This window comes from Heterostelium album (assembly GCF_000004825.1).
Source record: "Heterostelium album PN500 unplaced genomic scaffold PPL_scaffold1, whole genome shotgun sequence".
NCBI lineage: Eukaryota > Evosea > Eumycetozoa > Acytosteliales > Acytosteliaceae > Heterostelium > Heterostelium album.
Genome location: NW_008805063.1, coordinates 1,290,720 through 1,305,453, shown reverse-complemented (window position 1 = coordinate 1,305,453; position 14,734 = coordinate 1,290,720). Strand labels below are relative to the sequence as shown.

The window sequence follows — 14,734 nt, the reverse complement described above, 5'->3', positions numbered from 1 at the left end:
AATTTCAAAATACTCTTCTTAAATTTTTGATATTTTATTTATAGATAAAATAAAAAATGAATAATAACATTGTAGATTATAAAAGTTTTCTATCCAAGAAAGGATTAAAAAGAGATCCACTACCTGAAAAATTAGAAATGACATACCAACTTAAAGATGGTTGGGTAATAATTAGTTTTAATAGATATATCAAATATATATTTTAATATTAATTTTTATATTATTAAGGTTATTTTTGGAGCCGGAATTCCCAATCCTTGTTTCTACCCTTTCTCTTCAATGGATCTAATTTTAAATGATGATTGTAATAGTAAAATATCATTGGATCCAAAAGAACTAGCTATATCACAAAACTATTCCCAAGGTTTTGGATATCCTGGTTTACTAGAGGTTCTAGTTTACTTTCAAATCCGAACACATAATTTGAAAAGTAGGTGTAGTTTTTATTTTTATTGAAATCAATACTAAATCAAAATATTATAGATTTCGAAAACAATTATGGAATATGTTTAACCAATGGTGCTCAGCATGGAATATCAGTTGTTCTGGAGAATCTATTGGACGAAGGGGATTCAATAATACTTGAAGAACCAACATATGGGTAAGATTAAACTTAAACTTTATTAAATTCATACTATTTATTAATATTCTTAAAAAAGTGGATTATTTGGGGTGACTTTTGCTAGAAATATAAATTTAGTTGGTTTAGGAATGGATGATGAAGGAATTTTAATAGATGAACTAAAATCTACTTTGTCCAATTGGAATATAAAAGAAAAACCATTTCCTAAACTACTATATTTAATTCCTACAGGTCAGAATCCTACAGGAATAATATATAGTAATAAAAGAAAAAGAGATATCTTGGAAGTGGCGAGAAGCTATAACTTATTAATAGTCGAAGATGATCCTCACTATTTCCTTCAATTTGGTAATGATGAAGATTCAGCTTTGGACAAACTACCCTTGGAGCCATCATTTCTTTCAATGGATACAGATGGTAGAGTTATTAGGTTGGATACATTTAGTAAAATATTAGCTGGTGGAATTAGATTTGGATTTATTACTTCTCATCCATTTCTAAATGCGAGATTCAGAGAGGAAGTTAACGGGACAATGTTTCACATCAATGGAATTTCACAGCTTATGATGATGAAACTTTTAGAGAAATGGGGTGATGATGGGTGGAATAAACATATTCGAATGGCACAACGATTTTTAAAATACAAAAGAGATTCAATGAAAGAGATACTCGATAAACATCTTGGAGATCTTGTTCAATACAGAGTACCAGATGCTGGAATGTACTTTTGGTTGAAATTTCCAGACATAGATGACACTTTTGATTTTATTTTTAAATATATGGTTGACTTGAAAGTGTTGTTTGGAGCAGGTTCTGGATATTCTTGTTATCAATCACAAAAACAATATGTACGTGCATGTTTCAGCCATATCCCAGTTGATTTAATAGATAAATCAATAGAAAAGTTTTCTCAAACTTTAAAAATGTATTTAAATACTAAAAAAAATAAAATAGGGTACTCGAGCAAATAAACTTTTATTAAAAATATATATTATTATCCATGATATATTGTTTTAATATTTATGAAATTGTTTCAAACATATTCTTTATTCATTTCTTTCTTTTTTATCTTTGATATATTGTTTTAATACTTTTGAAAATGTTTCAATTGTTGTATCCATTTCTTCTAGAGATATATGTGTAAATGATGCTCTTAAATATTGATTAAAACCTCTAAAGTTTGAAAATGTTACACCAGGAGCAAAAAGAATTTGAGTTGGTATCATATATGTTTTAATAAAAGTAAAAGAATCTTCTAAATCTTGGAATTTCAACCAAAAGTACATTCCAGCATCTGGTACTCTGTATTGAACAAGATCTCCAAGATGTTTATCGAGTATCTCTTTCATTGAATCTCTTTTGTATTTTAAAAATCGTTGTGCCATTCGAATATGTTTATTCCATCCATCTTCACCCCAAGTAGTAAATGTTTTAAACATCATCAGTTGAACCAGCAAATTTGATTGAAAGGTTGTTCCGCTTATTTCTCCAATAAATTTTTCCATAAGAATAGGATGAGCGGTAATGAACCCCATTCTAATACCTGGAGCTAAAACTTTACTAAAACTATCAAGTCTGATTACTCTACCTTCTTTATCCATTGAGAGGAATGATGGTTCTAAAGGAATCGTTTCTAAATCATCTTGACCTTCTTTTGGGAACTGAAGAAAATAATAAGGATCATCTTCTAATATTAAAATATTGAATCTTTTTGCAATTGATAGTATTTCAAGCTTTCTCTTTTGAGAATATATTAATCCTGTGGGATTTTGACCAACTGGAATCAAGTACATAAGTTTTGGAAAACGTTTTTTATAATCCCAATTTGATAGTATTGAAACTAGATTTTCTGGAATTATTCCTTCATCGTCCATTTCCAAAGCTACCATATTTATATCTCTTGAATTTGATACACATGCAACAGCACTTTTAAAATAATAAATTAATGATTATATTAATTTGAAATCTATTAAAATACAAACCCATAAGTTGGTTCTTCAATAAGTAAGGAATCACCATCATTTAACATCATTTCAAATATCACAGCAATAGAATGTTGTGATCCATTTGTTAAAAATAACTCCCATGTCTTTTCATAATTATTAACTAATTAAAATAAATAAAATTAAATTAAATACAAATTTCACATTTAAATTATCTAAAATTACCATCTAAACCATGGAATCTTGATTGGAAATCTCTTAATGTATCTAATAATCCAGGATAACCGTATCCCCGTGGATATTCTTGTGCAATATTCAATTCTTGTTGAGTTAGAGTGATTTTGCTATTGTTTTCATCATTAATGCTAAACTCTAATGATTTAAATGGATTAAAACAAATATTTGGAATTCCAGCTCCAAACATAGTCTAAATAAAAAAAGTATTAATAAATATATTTCTCATTTTTAAAATACTTATAAAAACTTATAAACATACCCATTCATCTTTGGTGGTAAAAATAAAATTAATAAACTTTGAGGCCTTTGGTCTTCTTTTTGCTCTTTCACTTAAAAAATAATTAAAGTCTATTTTTGATTCCATTTGTTTTTTGAAATTATAAAGTTTTAACAATAGCAAGTATTACAATATTACTATTTATAATTATATAAAAGTATTTTAATAAAGGGTATGGTAATATATAAATTTATTTTTTCATAAAATAATCACCAATCAACGATAATTTAAATTAACATTATTTGATACTTTTATTTATTTATTATTATTCTAATTAAAAAAATGTGTTGACTATTTTGATAACTTTTATATATACATATATATATATATATATATTAATTAATGATTTGTATAAATGTTAAATATATTTTAAATTTTAAATATTTTTATAGATTTGTGTGTGGTGGTGGTAGAATCATTTCTAACTTTGATAGTGTTTTCCTTATTAGCAGGTATAACTAAATTTCTCAATGTGTTATTGTTTGTCAAGTCGATATCAAAAATGTTACACTTTGATAGCCGTAATGATTGAATGGTGTTATTGGTTTGTAGGAGATCTTGTATTGTCACTGATTGACAATGTTTCAATGATAGAGTAGTGATAGAGGTGTTTGATTTTAATAGATTACAAAACTTGTTATGATCTCCAATTTCCGGGTCGAATTTAACTATTAGATGAGTGAAACTACCGAGATTATCACATATATCATCGGGATCAATGTATCCTTGGGTGACAAGTGATCGTAGTGATTTCATGTTAAAAATAGGTTTAAACTCTGGTGGATAGAGCTGAAAACTATCGGAATATAAATCGAACCCAACTAACTCTGAAAGCTCTAACAAAATTAATGATACAGGTGATAAACTTTGTACCATTGCTACTTTCTCTTCCAGATTTCGATAGTCGCTCCATGTAAGATGAACTGATAAACTAGGTTGCATCGAGATGATTCTCTCACAAATCTTTGTTGTAAAAGACGGTGATGCTATATAGGTGAATAGCTGAAGTGATTGTTTCGAATGATTCAACTGTGAATGAATATCACTGATGAAATCGATTGATTTTTCATCGATATGGATATCGAACACCAATGTTTCGAGATTATTCATATCTGATAGAAAAGATCGTATCTCTGATTGATAACTATCCTTAAATCCAATAAGACCAATATTACTAACTATGTTATTATTAATATTATTTAAAACTTGTATTTTGATAGACTTTAAAAACTGTGGTTGTATGATTGACCATTGATTTGGTTTGATTGTTGTAAAACTTGTATTTCCTCTAATAGGAAATAGATATTCACAAGGTTGAGGTGTATTATTGTTGTTTATAATGATATCTAGATATATTATATTTCTTTGAGTATGAATGAACCAAGCTTTACATACCAAAGCTAATTGAAATAGCTGTGATATAGCAAATCGATCATAACTGTCATCTACCAAATCATAAGATTTCTCCCTATGGAACATACTCTTTGATCTTCTATTTTGAAATAACTCTGATAGTTGCATATTCTTACTAAAATAGAACACACTGTAGTCAAGATAAGAGAGTATCAGTTGATGAAGTAAATCTGGTGATGTCTGACTTGAAAGTTGTTTCTTAAACAACAATTCTAATCTATCTATTCTTTCATCTTTAAAGCTATTTTTTATTTTATTTTTATTAATAAAAGAACACATTTGTCTGGTTGTGTATTGTAAACAAACTAGATTCTACAAAATAGTTAGTTATTATTGTTTTTGAAATAATTTTGCTTTTTTTTTAATTATTTTCAATGGTTTGTAACAGGGACATAAACATATATATATTTTCTTTATTTATTTCTTTCTTTTTTATCTTTGATATTTTTTAAAATGTTTCAATAATAGTATCCATTTCTTCTACAGATATATAAATGATGCTCTTAAATATTGATTAAAACCTCCAACATTTGAAAAAGTTACAATTATATTCTTTTTATTTAAAATATTTTTGTTTAAATAACTTTTTAATAATAATACATATTTTTTTATTAATCATTGGGCCTTATTTGCGATTATACTTAATTTTACAAAATAAAACTATTTTTTGGCTTTATCTGGGTCAAATGGAGCACCATAATCAAATAGACTGATAATAGTTTCGTTCATTTTGGGATATTGGTAGCAACTCTTGGTGTGGTGAGGCAGAATGATCTTTTTGTTACCAGATATTTTGATGAGCCATTTGACTATTGCCAAGTTGGAGCTTAGACAGGCACCATCAAAGACAGACATTATATCGTGTAGCGATTCATTTTCAAAACATCTCTCCAACAATGTAGAATGGCCTTTCATTGCAATTAAACGAAGTAAATATGCAGGATTATTAACTCTTTCTGCTCCAAGATCATTCAATAGCCATTGAATCATCTTCAAATTGCCACGGTCACATGTCAGTCCATAGTCAATATATTTAAAAGAGTTGCTGGGAGATAGATTTGATAGCAAATTGAAATTACCGTAGGAAACTGCAGAATTAATGATGGTTTGAAGGATATCGGAGTCTTTAGGCATACATGGCTTCAGCAATTTCAAAAACTTTGGATTTCCAACGTAACCAACTTCCTCCAAGCCATAATTCTGGAGCATCTTTGTTCCAAAGCGGATCTTGCCACTCATGATAAATTTCAGTAGCCTATAATCATTTGTTTTGGCAGTCTGTCGAACAAATCGAGTTAAATTACTGATAGTATGATATTTAGCATTGAAATTATCAATGAGATAATGGACAATATGAAGTTGTCGCTTTTCTAATAAGTGGTCCAATCCCCACGGAATTCTATTGATATGATGCTCCTGATGGAAGTATTTTACCAGATCGAGAGATCCATTCTCTGCAGCCAACATCATTGCATCTGGATAGCTGGAGTGTAGAGATTCATCGTCATGGAATCTCTCTATTAGAAGCTTGACTATCTCCAGAGAGGGAAGTGCAGCGGCAGAACATAAAGTTTGCTTTTGAATTTTCAAATCTGCTACATTCTCCAAGATGAAACGGACCAGCTCTGTATTGCCAGAAGTTGTAGCATTATCCAATGCGGTATGCCCTCCAAACATGTGTGGAAATTGCTCAAATAGATTCTTGACTATGGGAAGATGTCCATTTCCACAAGCAGCAAACAGAATGGTTGCTATATGTGCAAGGTTGAACATAGGAGATTCCATATACATTCGAAATATCTCTAGATTTCCACTCTTTACAACTGATTGACTGGATCTGAGTTTAAAGTTGTGTTCTCTGAGTATAGTGACCATTGGTATATCACCATTCTCCATTGCAATATCCAATAGTTTACTCTTTGCATCATACTTAACACTGGAATTTAACAGGTATTCAACTACCTCGTGATGACGCTTGGAACATGCCAACTCCAACGAAGTAGTTAGATTTTTATTCTGTAGCTCGAATGTGTCGAGCATGTACTTTACAATCTCTAGATGACCTTCAGAGCATGCAGTATCTAGAAAAGTTGGACGCACCACTTCTACATACTTGGTTTCCTCCACCAGGAATCTTAGAATATCCAGATTACCTTTGGCTATAGCGGTTATGACAATCTTCTCTGCGTAACTATCGATGGAATGTGAGAATACTCGTAGGCGTTGGGAGGCAGACGACTTTCCAAATGAAAACAACTTCTTTTTCAATAGGCTTCTTATCATTTCGTAATGGTTGTGTTCAATCAAGCCAATGATTGTGTTTAACGAACATCCTTCGGTTCTATTCTTCATTAGGAAATCCATTACTTCCATGTGGTCGGCAGCTGCAGCGTTGTCGATAGCCGAAACCGTACATTCCACTCCCATCTGATGTAGATAACTGACCAAATCCAAATTACCACTAGATGAAGCATAATCTAAGCAATTCGATCTCATCTCGGGTTGTTTGTTCAACAGCAGCTTCACAACCTCCAAATGACCATGTTTAGCAGCGTTTTCCAGCGCATGATTGGTAAATGGCAGTCCATATTCCAATAGCACCTCTACCACCTTTAGATTACCTGTTATTGCAGCTGAATCTATACACCAATACTCATTGCTAAATAACGATTTGAAATGGTTGTATATCTTTGAAATCAGCTGAACATCTGTAATCTTTAAGAATAGCAACTTTATGGTTTCAAGAGATGGTGGTAACATATCGTCAATCGAATGAATAATCTTTTCACGCAATAAGCATTCATAGTTATTCTTTATTATCCAATCGAACGAATCGATCTCTTGATACTTGAAACTATATCCACAACTCTCTTGATCGTTGATTATCTTGATATGACTATTCAATACATTTGCAATATATCTATTTTTAAATATTGAAACAAGTAATGATTTTATCTTTATATCCATATTGAATATTAATATTAATGAATCAAATTATTATTCAACATAATCATCAATATCACTAAATTTCAATCTAAATTCCGAATTAATTAAAAAAAAAAACATAAAAAGGAATTCAAAGAATATTCCAAATGATAAATTTGGTGCAAACACAACTAATAATATCTCAATAAAAAGATCATAAAAAAAAATCTTTTGATATATTGATAATGTATGTTTATTTACAATGAAATTAACTTTATTATTATGTTTGTTGATGTATTTTAATGATATTGTTGTTGTGGTCTTTGTTTGACGTACTTAAAGGCAAACGAGAAGAAGTGGCAACTTGTTTATCTTCTTGAGTAGTTGTTGGATCCACTGGACTTGTAGTAACCGGAATTACCGTCGTTATAATATCTTGATCCATCGGAATTCTGATAGAAATATGAATTATCTTTGTTTGAGTAATGGTAGTTACCACCATCACCTACACCATCACCTTTGTGATGCCATGTATTACCTTGATTGTTGGTACCTCTTTGGGACATGTTTCGTTTTTTTTTTCTAAAAAATTATTCTAAAAACTTTTGAGTAATATTTATTGGTTGTTCTAACTGATTGTAAAATTTATTATAAAGAATGAAATTAAAGGTTTCGAAATTACGAGTAATGTCTAAAACCAAAAAGTTCTTGGAAAAAAATAAAAAAAATTAAATTAAATTAAATATTATTATTAATTTTTTATTTGTTTTTTTTTTTTTTTCATTTCATTAATTTGGATTGGCTAATATATGAACTGCAAAGTTGACACCGGTTGCTTTACTCTTTATACTCTCTTGTATCATCTCTGAGAATTTAGCAGATGCTTGATCCGATGTCAAGTCGAGAGCGAGAGCATCTCTAAGATATTTTATATCATCCCGATGATTTAATTCTGGCATACCTGTTGATACCATCTATTGTCATGATAATTAATGAATTAATATATATAATAAAAAGTGATAGTAGTAGTATTTAATAGGTATATAATATTTACCATTAAAAATAGATTGATAAAAACATGAGCTTTTCTTCTAATGATATTATAAGCTTTACCACAGAGATCTTCAAATGTTTTAAAGTGTTCTCCAATGATATGAGCAAAAGAGGGTGGGAATACAAATGGTGCTCTTTCTCTCTTTATTCCATTCCAGGTCTGTACATTACCCAAGAATCTACCGAAATCAATATGGAAAAGATGACCTGATTTCGTTATCATAATATCTATTTAATAATAAGATTAGTTATGTTAAATAAAAAAAGTTTGTTTTTTTTTGTTTTTCAATAAACACTTACTATCATTATGACGATCACCAATACCAAGTATCCAAGTATATACACAACAACCAGCACAGGATCTTACAAAGTTCTCTACTGCCAGTTGATATTCAAATTCGGATGGATTCATCTGTTTTAGCCAAGTTGCGATGGCTGTCTCTGAAAATGCAGCAGTGATACCACCAGATAGTTTTTGTATCTCTGCAATCGTAATTGATTCACCAACGATCTCAATCATACCTTCAAACGGTCCTGTAGCAATACATTTGTAACTAATAGTTTGTAAATCTATACCTTCTAATAACCACATCTAAACATTATTGATTGATTGATTTGTTAATATTTAATAAACATATGATGTTTTATATACATTTAGAATTAATAAAACTTTAACTTACTCTATCCATTAAATCAATCATTTGTAATGTTAATTGATCTTGTCTAAGATCATCACCTGCTTTGAAGATGGTGAGAATGTTATCACCTAGTGGATCGTGGTTGTAGAACGATAACCAAAGTGGAAGTGTCTTTGACTCTTTGATCTTACACGATGTCAGCTCTATTCCTCTGACTTTCATCTCGGGGTTGATAGGAAGTTGGAAGTCGCTTGCCAGTTTCAGCTGACCGAGTGTAGTCTGCAGGTAGTCACGACGCTTCGTATTGGGTATGTTCTTCACCGAGATTGCAATACCCTTGATCTTCTCGTAGAGATCGTATTGCTTGCTTATCTCGTTGAGTCGCGGACCGCTACCTCTTAGAAAACTCTCTAGAATCAAGGTGTAGCGTTCTACCCATTCGGAGTGGAGCTCGGCATTCAAATTGCTAATCTCTGCTTTGAGATGCCAGAAGAAGTAATGTCCCATTTGTTGTCGGTTCAACAATACTCGGCGAAGTAGGAACTTTGCAAGAGTGGAGTAGTGGTTCGGTTCGTGTTTGAGTGCCTGTACTAGCTGTGGGAGATACAGACTCAGCTCAGAGTCGGACATTCTTCTGAGTGTCATAATGGCAAACTTTCTAATTTCACGGTCAAGGAATTTCGAGCTGAGCAGCTCAAGAGTGTCGACTGGCTCAAGAGGAACCCAGTCGTGTAGTAGCTGATAGAGTTCCTGCACTCCCGATGGCTCATTCCACGGCACGGAGGAGATGACTTTCGACGTCGATTTCGCTATGAACTTGCAGTAGTGGCGATACTTCCAGCATAGCACTCTCTCGTCCTGTGTCAAGTCTGTGAGTGGATCTTTCTCAATGATTGCCGAAAGTTGTTGCATTTCACTGAATGATAGCTCATTGTTGAGTTCCGAGGAGTTGTTCAAGTCGATGGAAGAGGAGAGTGGCGAGCTTGCTGTTGGCGTGGAGCTGGTCGACGACGACGAAGAAGTCGAGCTTGTTGTCGGAGGGAACGGGGTGAATAGAATGGTTGGTGAATTCATTTCTATTTCAAATGAAAGTTGGATTGCATGCATCAATGAACTTTGAATGATTGAACCGGTTGGATCTGGCTTATTGTCGTAGGTTCTCAGACAGTGGAATCCAGAGTTGATACGATATTGATAGTTCCAGACACGACAATTGATCCATCCCAAAACGATATCTTCACGTGCGCTCGTAGCTTGTTTAACTCGTACCTGTAGACAGAGAATTGCATTGGACGGTATATGATTGTATTGCGGTCCCTCAACCCAGTGCAACCACGATGGATTAGAGGTGAGCGGTAGCATCGGAGTAGTCATTTCCTCGCCAATCTTATAGCCACACTGATACATCTGACACGATGCATAGATCTTACACTTCTCTGGTGCCGATAGACTAGGAATCATCTCTGGTGAGAAGTTCTTTAGACCACCGATTCTAATGCGTAGTCGTTTGGTGACTTGGTGCGATGCCAGAGTGTTGGAGTTTGAGGCGCCGTCCCAATCATCTTGTAACTCTATCTCGAGAGAGTCACGCGAATGCAATTTCGAGAGTTCAGAGTAATCGTAGGTGTTTGTTGTAATCTGTTGATCGACCTTTTCACGAGGAATCAACAGGAGATCAATCTTTTTCTGACGTCTCGACTTGGTATTGATGAAATCGATCGATGACAGTGGAATCGATTGATTCAACAAATAGATCTCCAAACCACGAATCTTGAATACAAACATTGATTTCAAGTCACTTCCGGTCAGTGGTGACTTTGCGTTGGCATTCTCTTTAGACTGCGAAATCTGTATGAATTTAGAGAACTTTGAGTAGATGGTATCTATCAGTTCACCGACCGATGTTTGTACATGACATTGGAAAGTCTTTATGATGTTGTCCGATATGAATAGACGGATCGTACAAGTACCGGAGTGTCCAACCGATGTCGTTGTTGTATTCGGTTGATTGTTAGGTGATATCATGATGGTTGGTGACTCTCTTCCGGTTCGGTTCGATGGACTGCATGATTTCCATCCACCGGAGCCATTGAGAAGCGGTGATGGTGATGGTGATACCGAAGAAGTAGAATCATTAAGTGATAGCTTTCCACCACTACCATGTAAATGATTGTTGTTATTGGCATTACTGATATCAAGTGGTCGTGATAGGAATGTAGGTGATGTTTGAATTGATTGATGTATCAGTGGATTGGAGAAGGTTGGTGGTGACATTGGACGCATTTGATAGTTGTTATTGAAACTGGCTGTAGATGGCAACGGTGATGTAACAGATCTGATCCTAATGAAAGAGGACATCGGTGTTCTATAGGTCTTTAAATCACCATCTAATTTCTTTCTTTGTTTACTAATTGAATCTAAGAAACTATTTTAACAACAACAACAACAACAACAACATTCTATTAGTTATATAGTTATTATTGTACGATAATCTAATCATAATTTTCTTACTTTATCATTTTAGTTCTAAAATAAATAGATTCTGGATTAGTTGTTTTAATAGATTCATTATAGTTATCAATAATCTGACTAATTTGATTGTTAAACAATTGTTCCTATAGTAATTTAAAAGATAAAGATTGAGATTATTAGTTTTAACTATTATCTTTTTTTAATATTATTATGTAACTAATAATAACTTACTATTTTATTTGATACAATATATAATACAGGATTAAGTGAATGATCACTTGTTTGATTGATTTGATCTGCAAAAAACGGTATATATTTACTAATAGATGATAAATTAATTAATTAATTAGTTTGTTTGTTTGTTTGTTTGTTTGTTTGTTTGTTTGTTTGATTTCGGTACCCTTGTTTGTTTGTTTGTTTGTTTGATAGTAATTAACTTGTTATTTTTATTTTTACTTACAGATATACCTTTGGTTCGTTAAGGAAAAATGTGAATGATGTGGTTTTAATGGATAGATCATCGGGTTGACATGCTTCCAAGTTGGTGAGTATGTGTGGTGCTTTCTTTTCGAGATGAGTGTATATATTTTGACGTAGTGTTGATATGCTATCGAATTCTAAACTGTACATACAATAGTGTACTTCACTGTTGACCATAATTGTAAGTGGGTACTGAATCGGTTTATGTTCAGATAGATCCGGAGATTGACCGACTCTATACTCTGATTTCTGTCGAGATAACATTGGACGACCATTACCATTACTATTACCACTACCATTATTATTGTTATTATTACTATTACTATTATTATTAACAAGTTGATGAATTGGTACTTCAGGTAATGATGATGTTGATTTTGACATTACTTTTGTTGGTTCTGGCTTTTTAAGTATGGTTGTAAGATTGTTTAGTTTCGATGCTGTTGAACTTGATTTGCTATCCTGTTGGTTGGTAGTGCTATTGTTCTTAATGGTGAGATCGGATAGATCCAAATCGAGTTCGTTATTGTTGTGAATGTCAGTTCTTGAGTTTGATCTCAAATACTCTTTTTTTACCATGCCTACGAGATCTTCGATGACTGGACTGCTTGACTTGTCTTTCTCTAGTTTCAGCACTAGTAGCTCTACTTCTCGCTTGTTCCTGCTAGCCAGTTCTTTGTCGTCGCGCTGCTTGAGTAGTCCGGCCACCTTTGTCTCTGACTCCATGATCAGATTGCATAGATGACTCTGCTTGGATCTCGCCGACTTTTGTAACTCTCCAAAGTTGTGCTCGATCGAATGAATCTGTTGTTGGAGCTCACGCAACTCACGCAGGATCGGATTCGACTGTGGCGGTATCATTGAGATTCGGCTGGCGGTGCTGCTGTTGCCGTTTGGAGTTGCCTTTTTTTGAAGTCGTTCCAACAGAACCACTCGCTCCGACTCCAACTCGATCAGTTGTGACAAGTCGGATTTCTCTTTGTTTAGGAATGAGATGCTCGAACTCTGTCTTCGCTCAAACTGTTCGATTCGCAGCACCAAATCCTTCTTTTGTTTCTCGATCGACTCTAACTCTTGTTCACGCTTCAAATTGTCGACTTTGACCGACTGCACCAATCTCACGAGATTATGCTCGATCTCATTGTATTTTTCCTGTGCTTTTTGGTGTCGCGCCTGCAAAGTTGACATTTTCTCCGACTGTTGTTGACTACCACTACCACCACCCACTACCACTTTTTCATTTTCATTTCCATTGCTAATACCATTCATCTAAAAAACCTTTACTATTTTATTTTATTTTGATTTGATTTGATCTGATCTGATTGTAAAAAATAAATAAATAATTTCTAAAATCACTTTAAATAAATAGATATATATTACAATTTTTTAAAAATACAAAAAAATAATTTACTACAAATAAATAAATGTTTGATGCTGATTATTAATAATGTCAATTTAATATTTGTATGATTCTTTTGATTTTAAAAGGAATCTTTTTTTTTTTTTTTTTTCGGGTGTAAATTTTAATCTTTTTTTTTGAATGGTCCATCCATCACTTTTTTTTTTTGAATTCCGTTGTTGTGGTCCTTCAAAAATTTAGGGGTAACCGATCTGATTGAGAAACAACTTCATGTGTGAGAAGTAAATTGTCACTTTTTATTTTCTATTTTTAAAAGAAATAATATTAATCACTATCATTTCAGATAAGTGGTAGATTATCGAATAAATTTCAACATATGAAATTGAATTTCGAATTAAATGTATGGTTACAATTTATAACAAGTCAAACTTTTTTAATCTTGTTTTTTTTTTTTTCTCAGTTAAGTATTTTATTTCATGACATAGTATAGTATGTATTATTATTAGTTTAAAAGCAAATAAACAAACCAAAATTTGATTTTTTATTCTTTCACTTGTTAGATTTTATCTTCAAAAACATTTATCTCTAGTTGATAGGAATTGACCTGTTCTTCTATTTTCTTCTTTTTGCTTCTTTTTGCTTCTTGTTCAAAATCTTTTACAATTATAAATAGAATAAAAATATAAAAAAAACTGAAAGATTTTTCTTTTTTGTTTTTTTTTTCAAGTAGATTAATACGTCATGTTGTTAATCTACATATTTATTATTGGTTCCAATACAAGTTTACCAAATAATCAAATGGTTAATTTCATATTATTTTGAATATTCCTAATAATAATATTGATATTGTCAACATAGACAGATATATATAGAAGTTAACTAATGCTCATTTGATGTGAATTATACCTAATCAAAGTTTAATTAATTAAACTCTAAATAATATTTACTTAAAAAAATGACTGAAAGAAACTTCCCAAGTCAAACAAAGTTCCGTAATATTGTTTGTTTTCCAGCTCATGGAACTCAATATCAACCATTCTCCATCAGTGGTGTCTCTACATACTATTCCCTATTGATTCTTCCACCAATTGATGTCTATACCTTTAATGTTGACTCACACTTTGTTGGCAATCCCAATGTACTGAATGTATTAATTCCTTTACAAAGAGCACAAATTAATACAGAAAGCATTACCAACGTTGATGCTCGTATCAGTTTTGATCCCAACACACATAAATATACCCTCCAAATTCATTTTAGAAATACTATTCAAGAATAAAATATCTCTGTAAACAATGAATAATCAAATGAAAGACCACTCTTTAACATACTAATAAAAGATATATCTTTCAA

At 32.1% G+C, this 14,734-nt stretch overlaps 6 protein-coding genes across 6 annotated transcripts; 2 read left to right on the top strand and 4 right to left on the bottom strand.

Annotated features, from left to right (window-relative positions):
* Nucleotides 1–56: 56 nt before the first annotated feature.
* On the top strand, nt 57–1,565 carry PPL_00574 (aminotransferase-like domain-containing protein; the record flags this gene model as incomplete). Its single annotated transcript, XM_020571599.1, has 5 exons — nt 57–164; nt 229–430; nt 484–601; nt 660–1,508; nt 1,538–1,565. 5 exons carry the CDS (start codon nt 57–59, stop codon nt 1,563–1,565), a joined length of 1,305 nt encoding a protein of 434 aa, XP_020438873.1.
* A 64-nt stretch (nt 1,566–1,629) lies between these two features.
* PPL_00573 (uncharacterized protein) lies at nt 1,630–3,127 on the bottom strand (the record flags this gene model as incomplete). The annotated part of the gene is made up of 5 exons (XM_020571598.1): nt 1,630–1,937; nt 2,127–2,509; nt 2,566–2,689; nt 2,752–2,953; nt 3,023–3,127. 5 exons carry the CDS (start codon nt 3,125–3,127, stop codon nt 1,630–1,632), a joined length of 1,122 nt encoding a protein of 373 aa, XP_020438872.1.
* Nucleotides 3,128–3,295: 168 nt separating this feature from the next.
* Nucleotides 3,296–7,420, bottom strand: PPL_00572 (uncharacterized protein; the record flags this gene model as incomplete). The annotated part of the gene is made up of 5 exons (XM_020571597.1): nt 3,296–3,310; nt 3,467–4,694; nt 5,115–5,498; nt 5,590–5,708; nt 5,888–7,420. The coding sequence occupies 5 exons, from the start codon at nt 7,418–7,420 to the stop codon at nt 3,296–3,298; spliced, it is 3,279 nt and encodes a 1,092-aa protein (XP_020438871.1).
* A 238-nt stretch (nt 7,421–7,658) lies between these two features.
* Nucleotides 7,659–7,944, bottom strand: PPL_00571 (uncharacterized protein; the record flags this gene model as incomplete). The annotated part of the gene is made up of 2 exons (XM_020571596.1): nt 7,659–7,774; nt 7,800–7,944. The coding sequence occupies 2 exons, from the start codon at nt 7,942–7,944 to the stop codon at nt 7,659–7,661; spliced, it is 261 nt and encodes an 86-aa protein (XP_020438870.1).
* Nucleotides 7,945–8,166: 222 nt separating this feature from the next.
* On the bottom strand, nt 8,167–12,600 carry pikC (phosphatidylinositol-4,5-diphosphate 3-kinase; the record flags this gene model as incomplete). Its single annotated transcript, XM_020571595.1, has 8 exons — nt 8,167–8,352; nt 8,433–8,659; nt 8,732–9,023; nt 9,112–10,322; nt 10,500–11,494; nt 11,581–11,684; nt 11,773–11,860; nt 12,002–12,600. The coding sequence occupies 8 exons, from the start codon at nt 12,598–12,600 to the stop codon at nt 8,167–8,169; spliced, it is 3,702 nt and encodes a 1,233-aa protein (XP_020438869.1).
* Nucleotides 12,601–14,336: 1,736 nt separating this feature from the next.
* PPL_00569 (uncharacterized protein) lies at nt 14,337–14,660 on the top strand (the record flags this gene model as incomplete). Its single annotated transcript, XM_020571594.1, has 1 exon — nt 14,337–14,660. The coding sequence occupies one exon, from the start codon at nt 14,337–14,339 to the stop codon at nt 14,658–14,660; it is 324 nt and encodes a 107-aa protein (XP_020438868.1).
* Nucleotides 14,661–14,734: the final 74 nt, after the last annotated feature.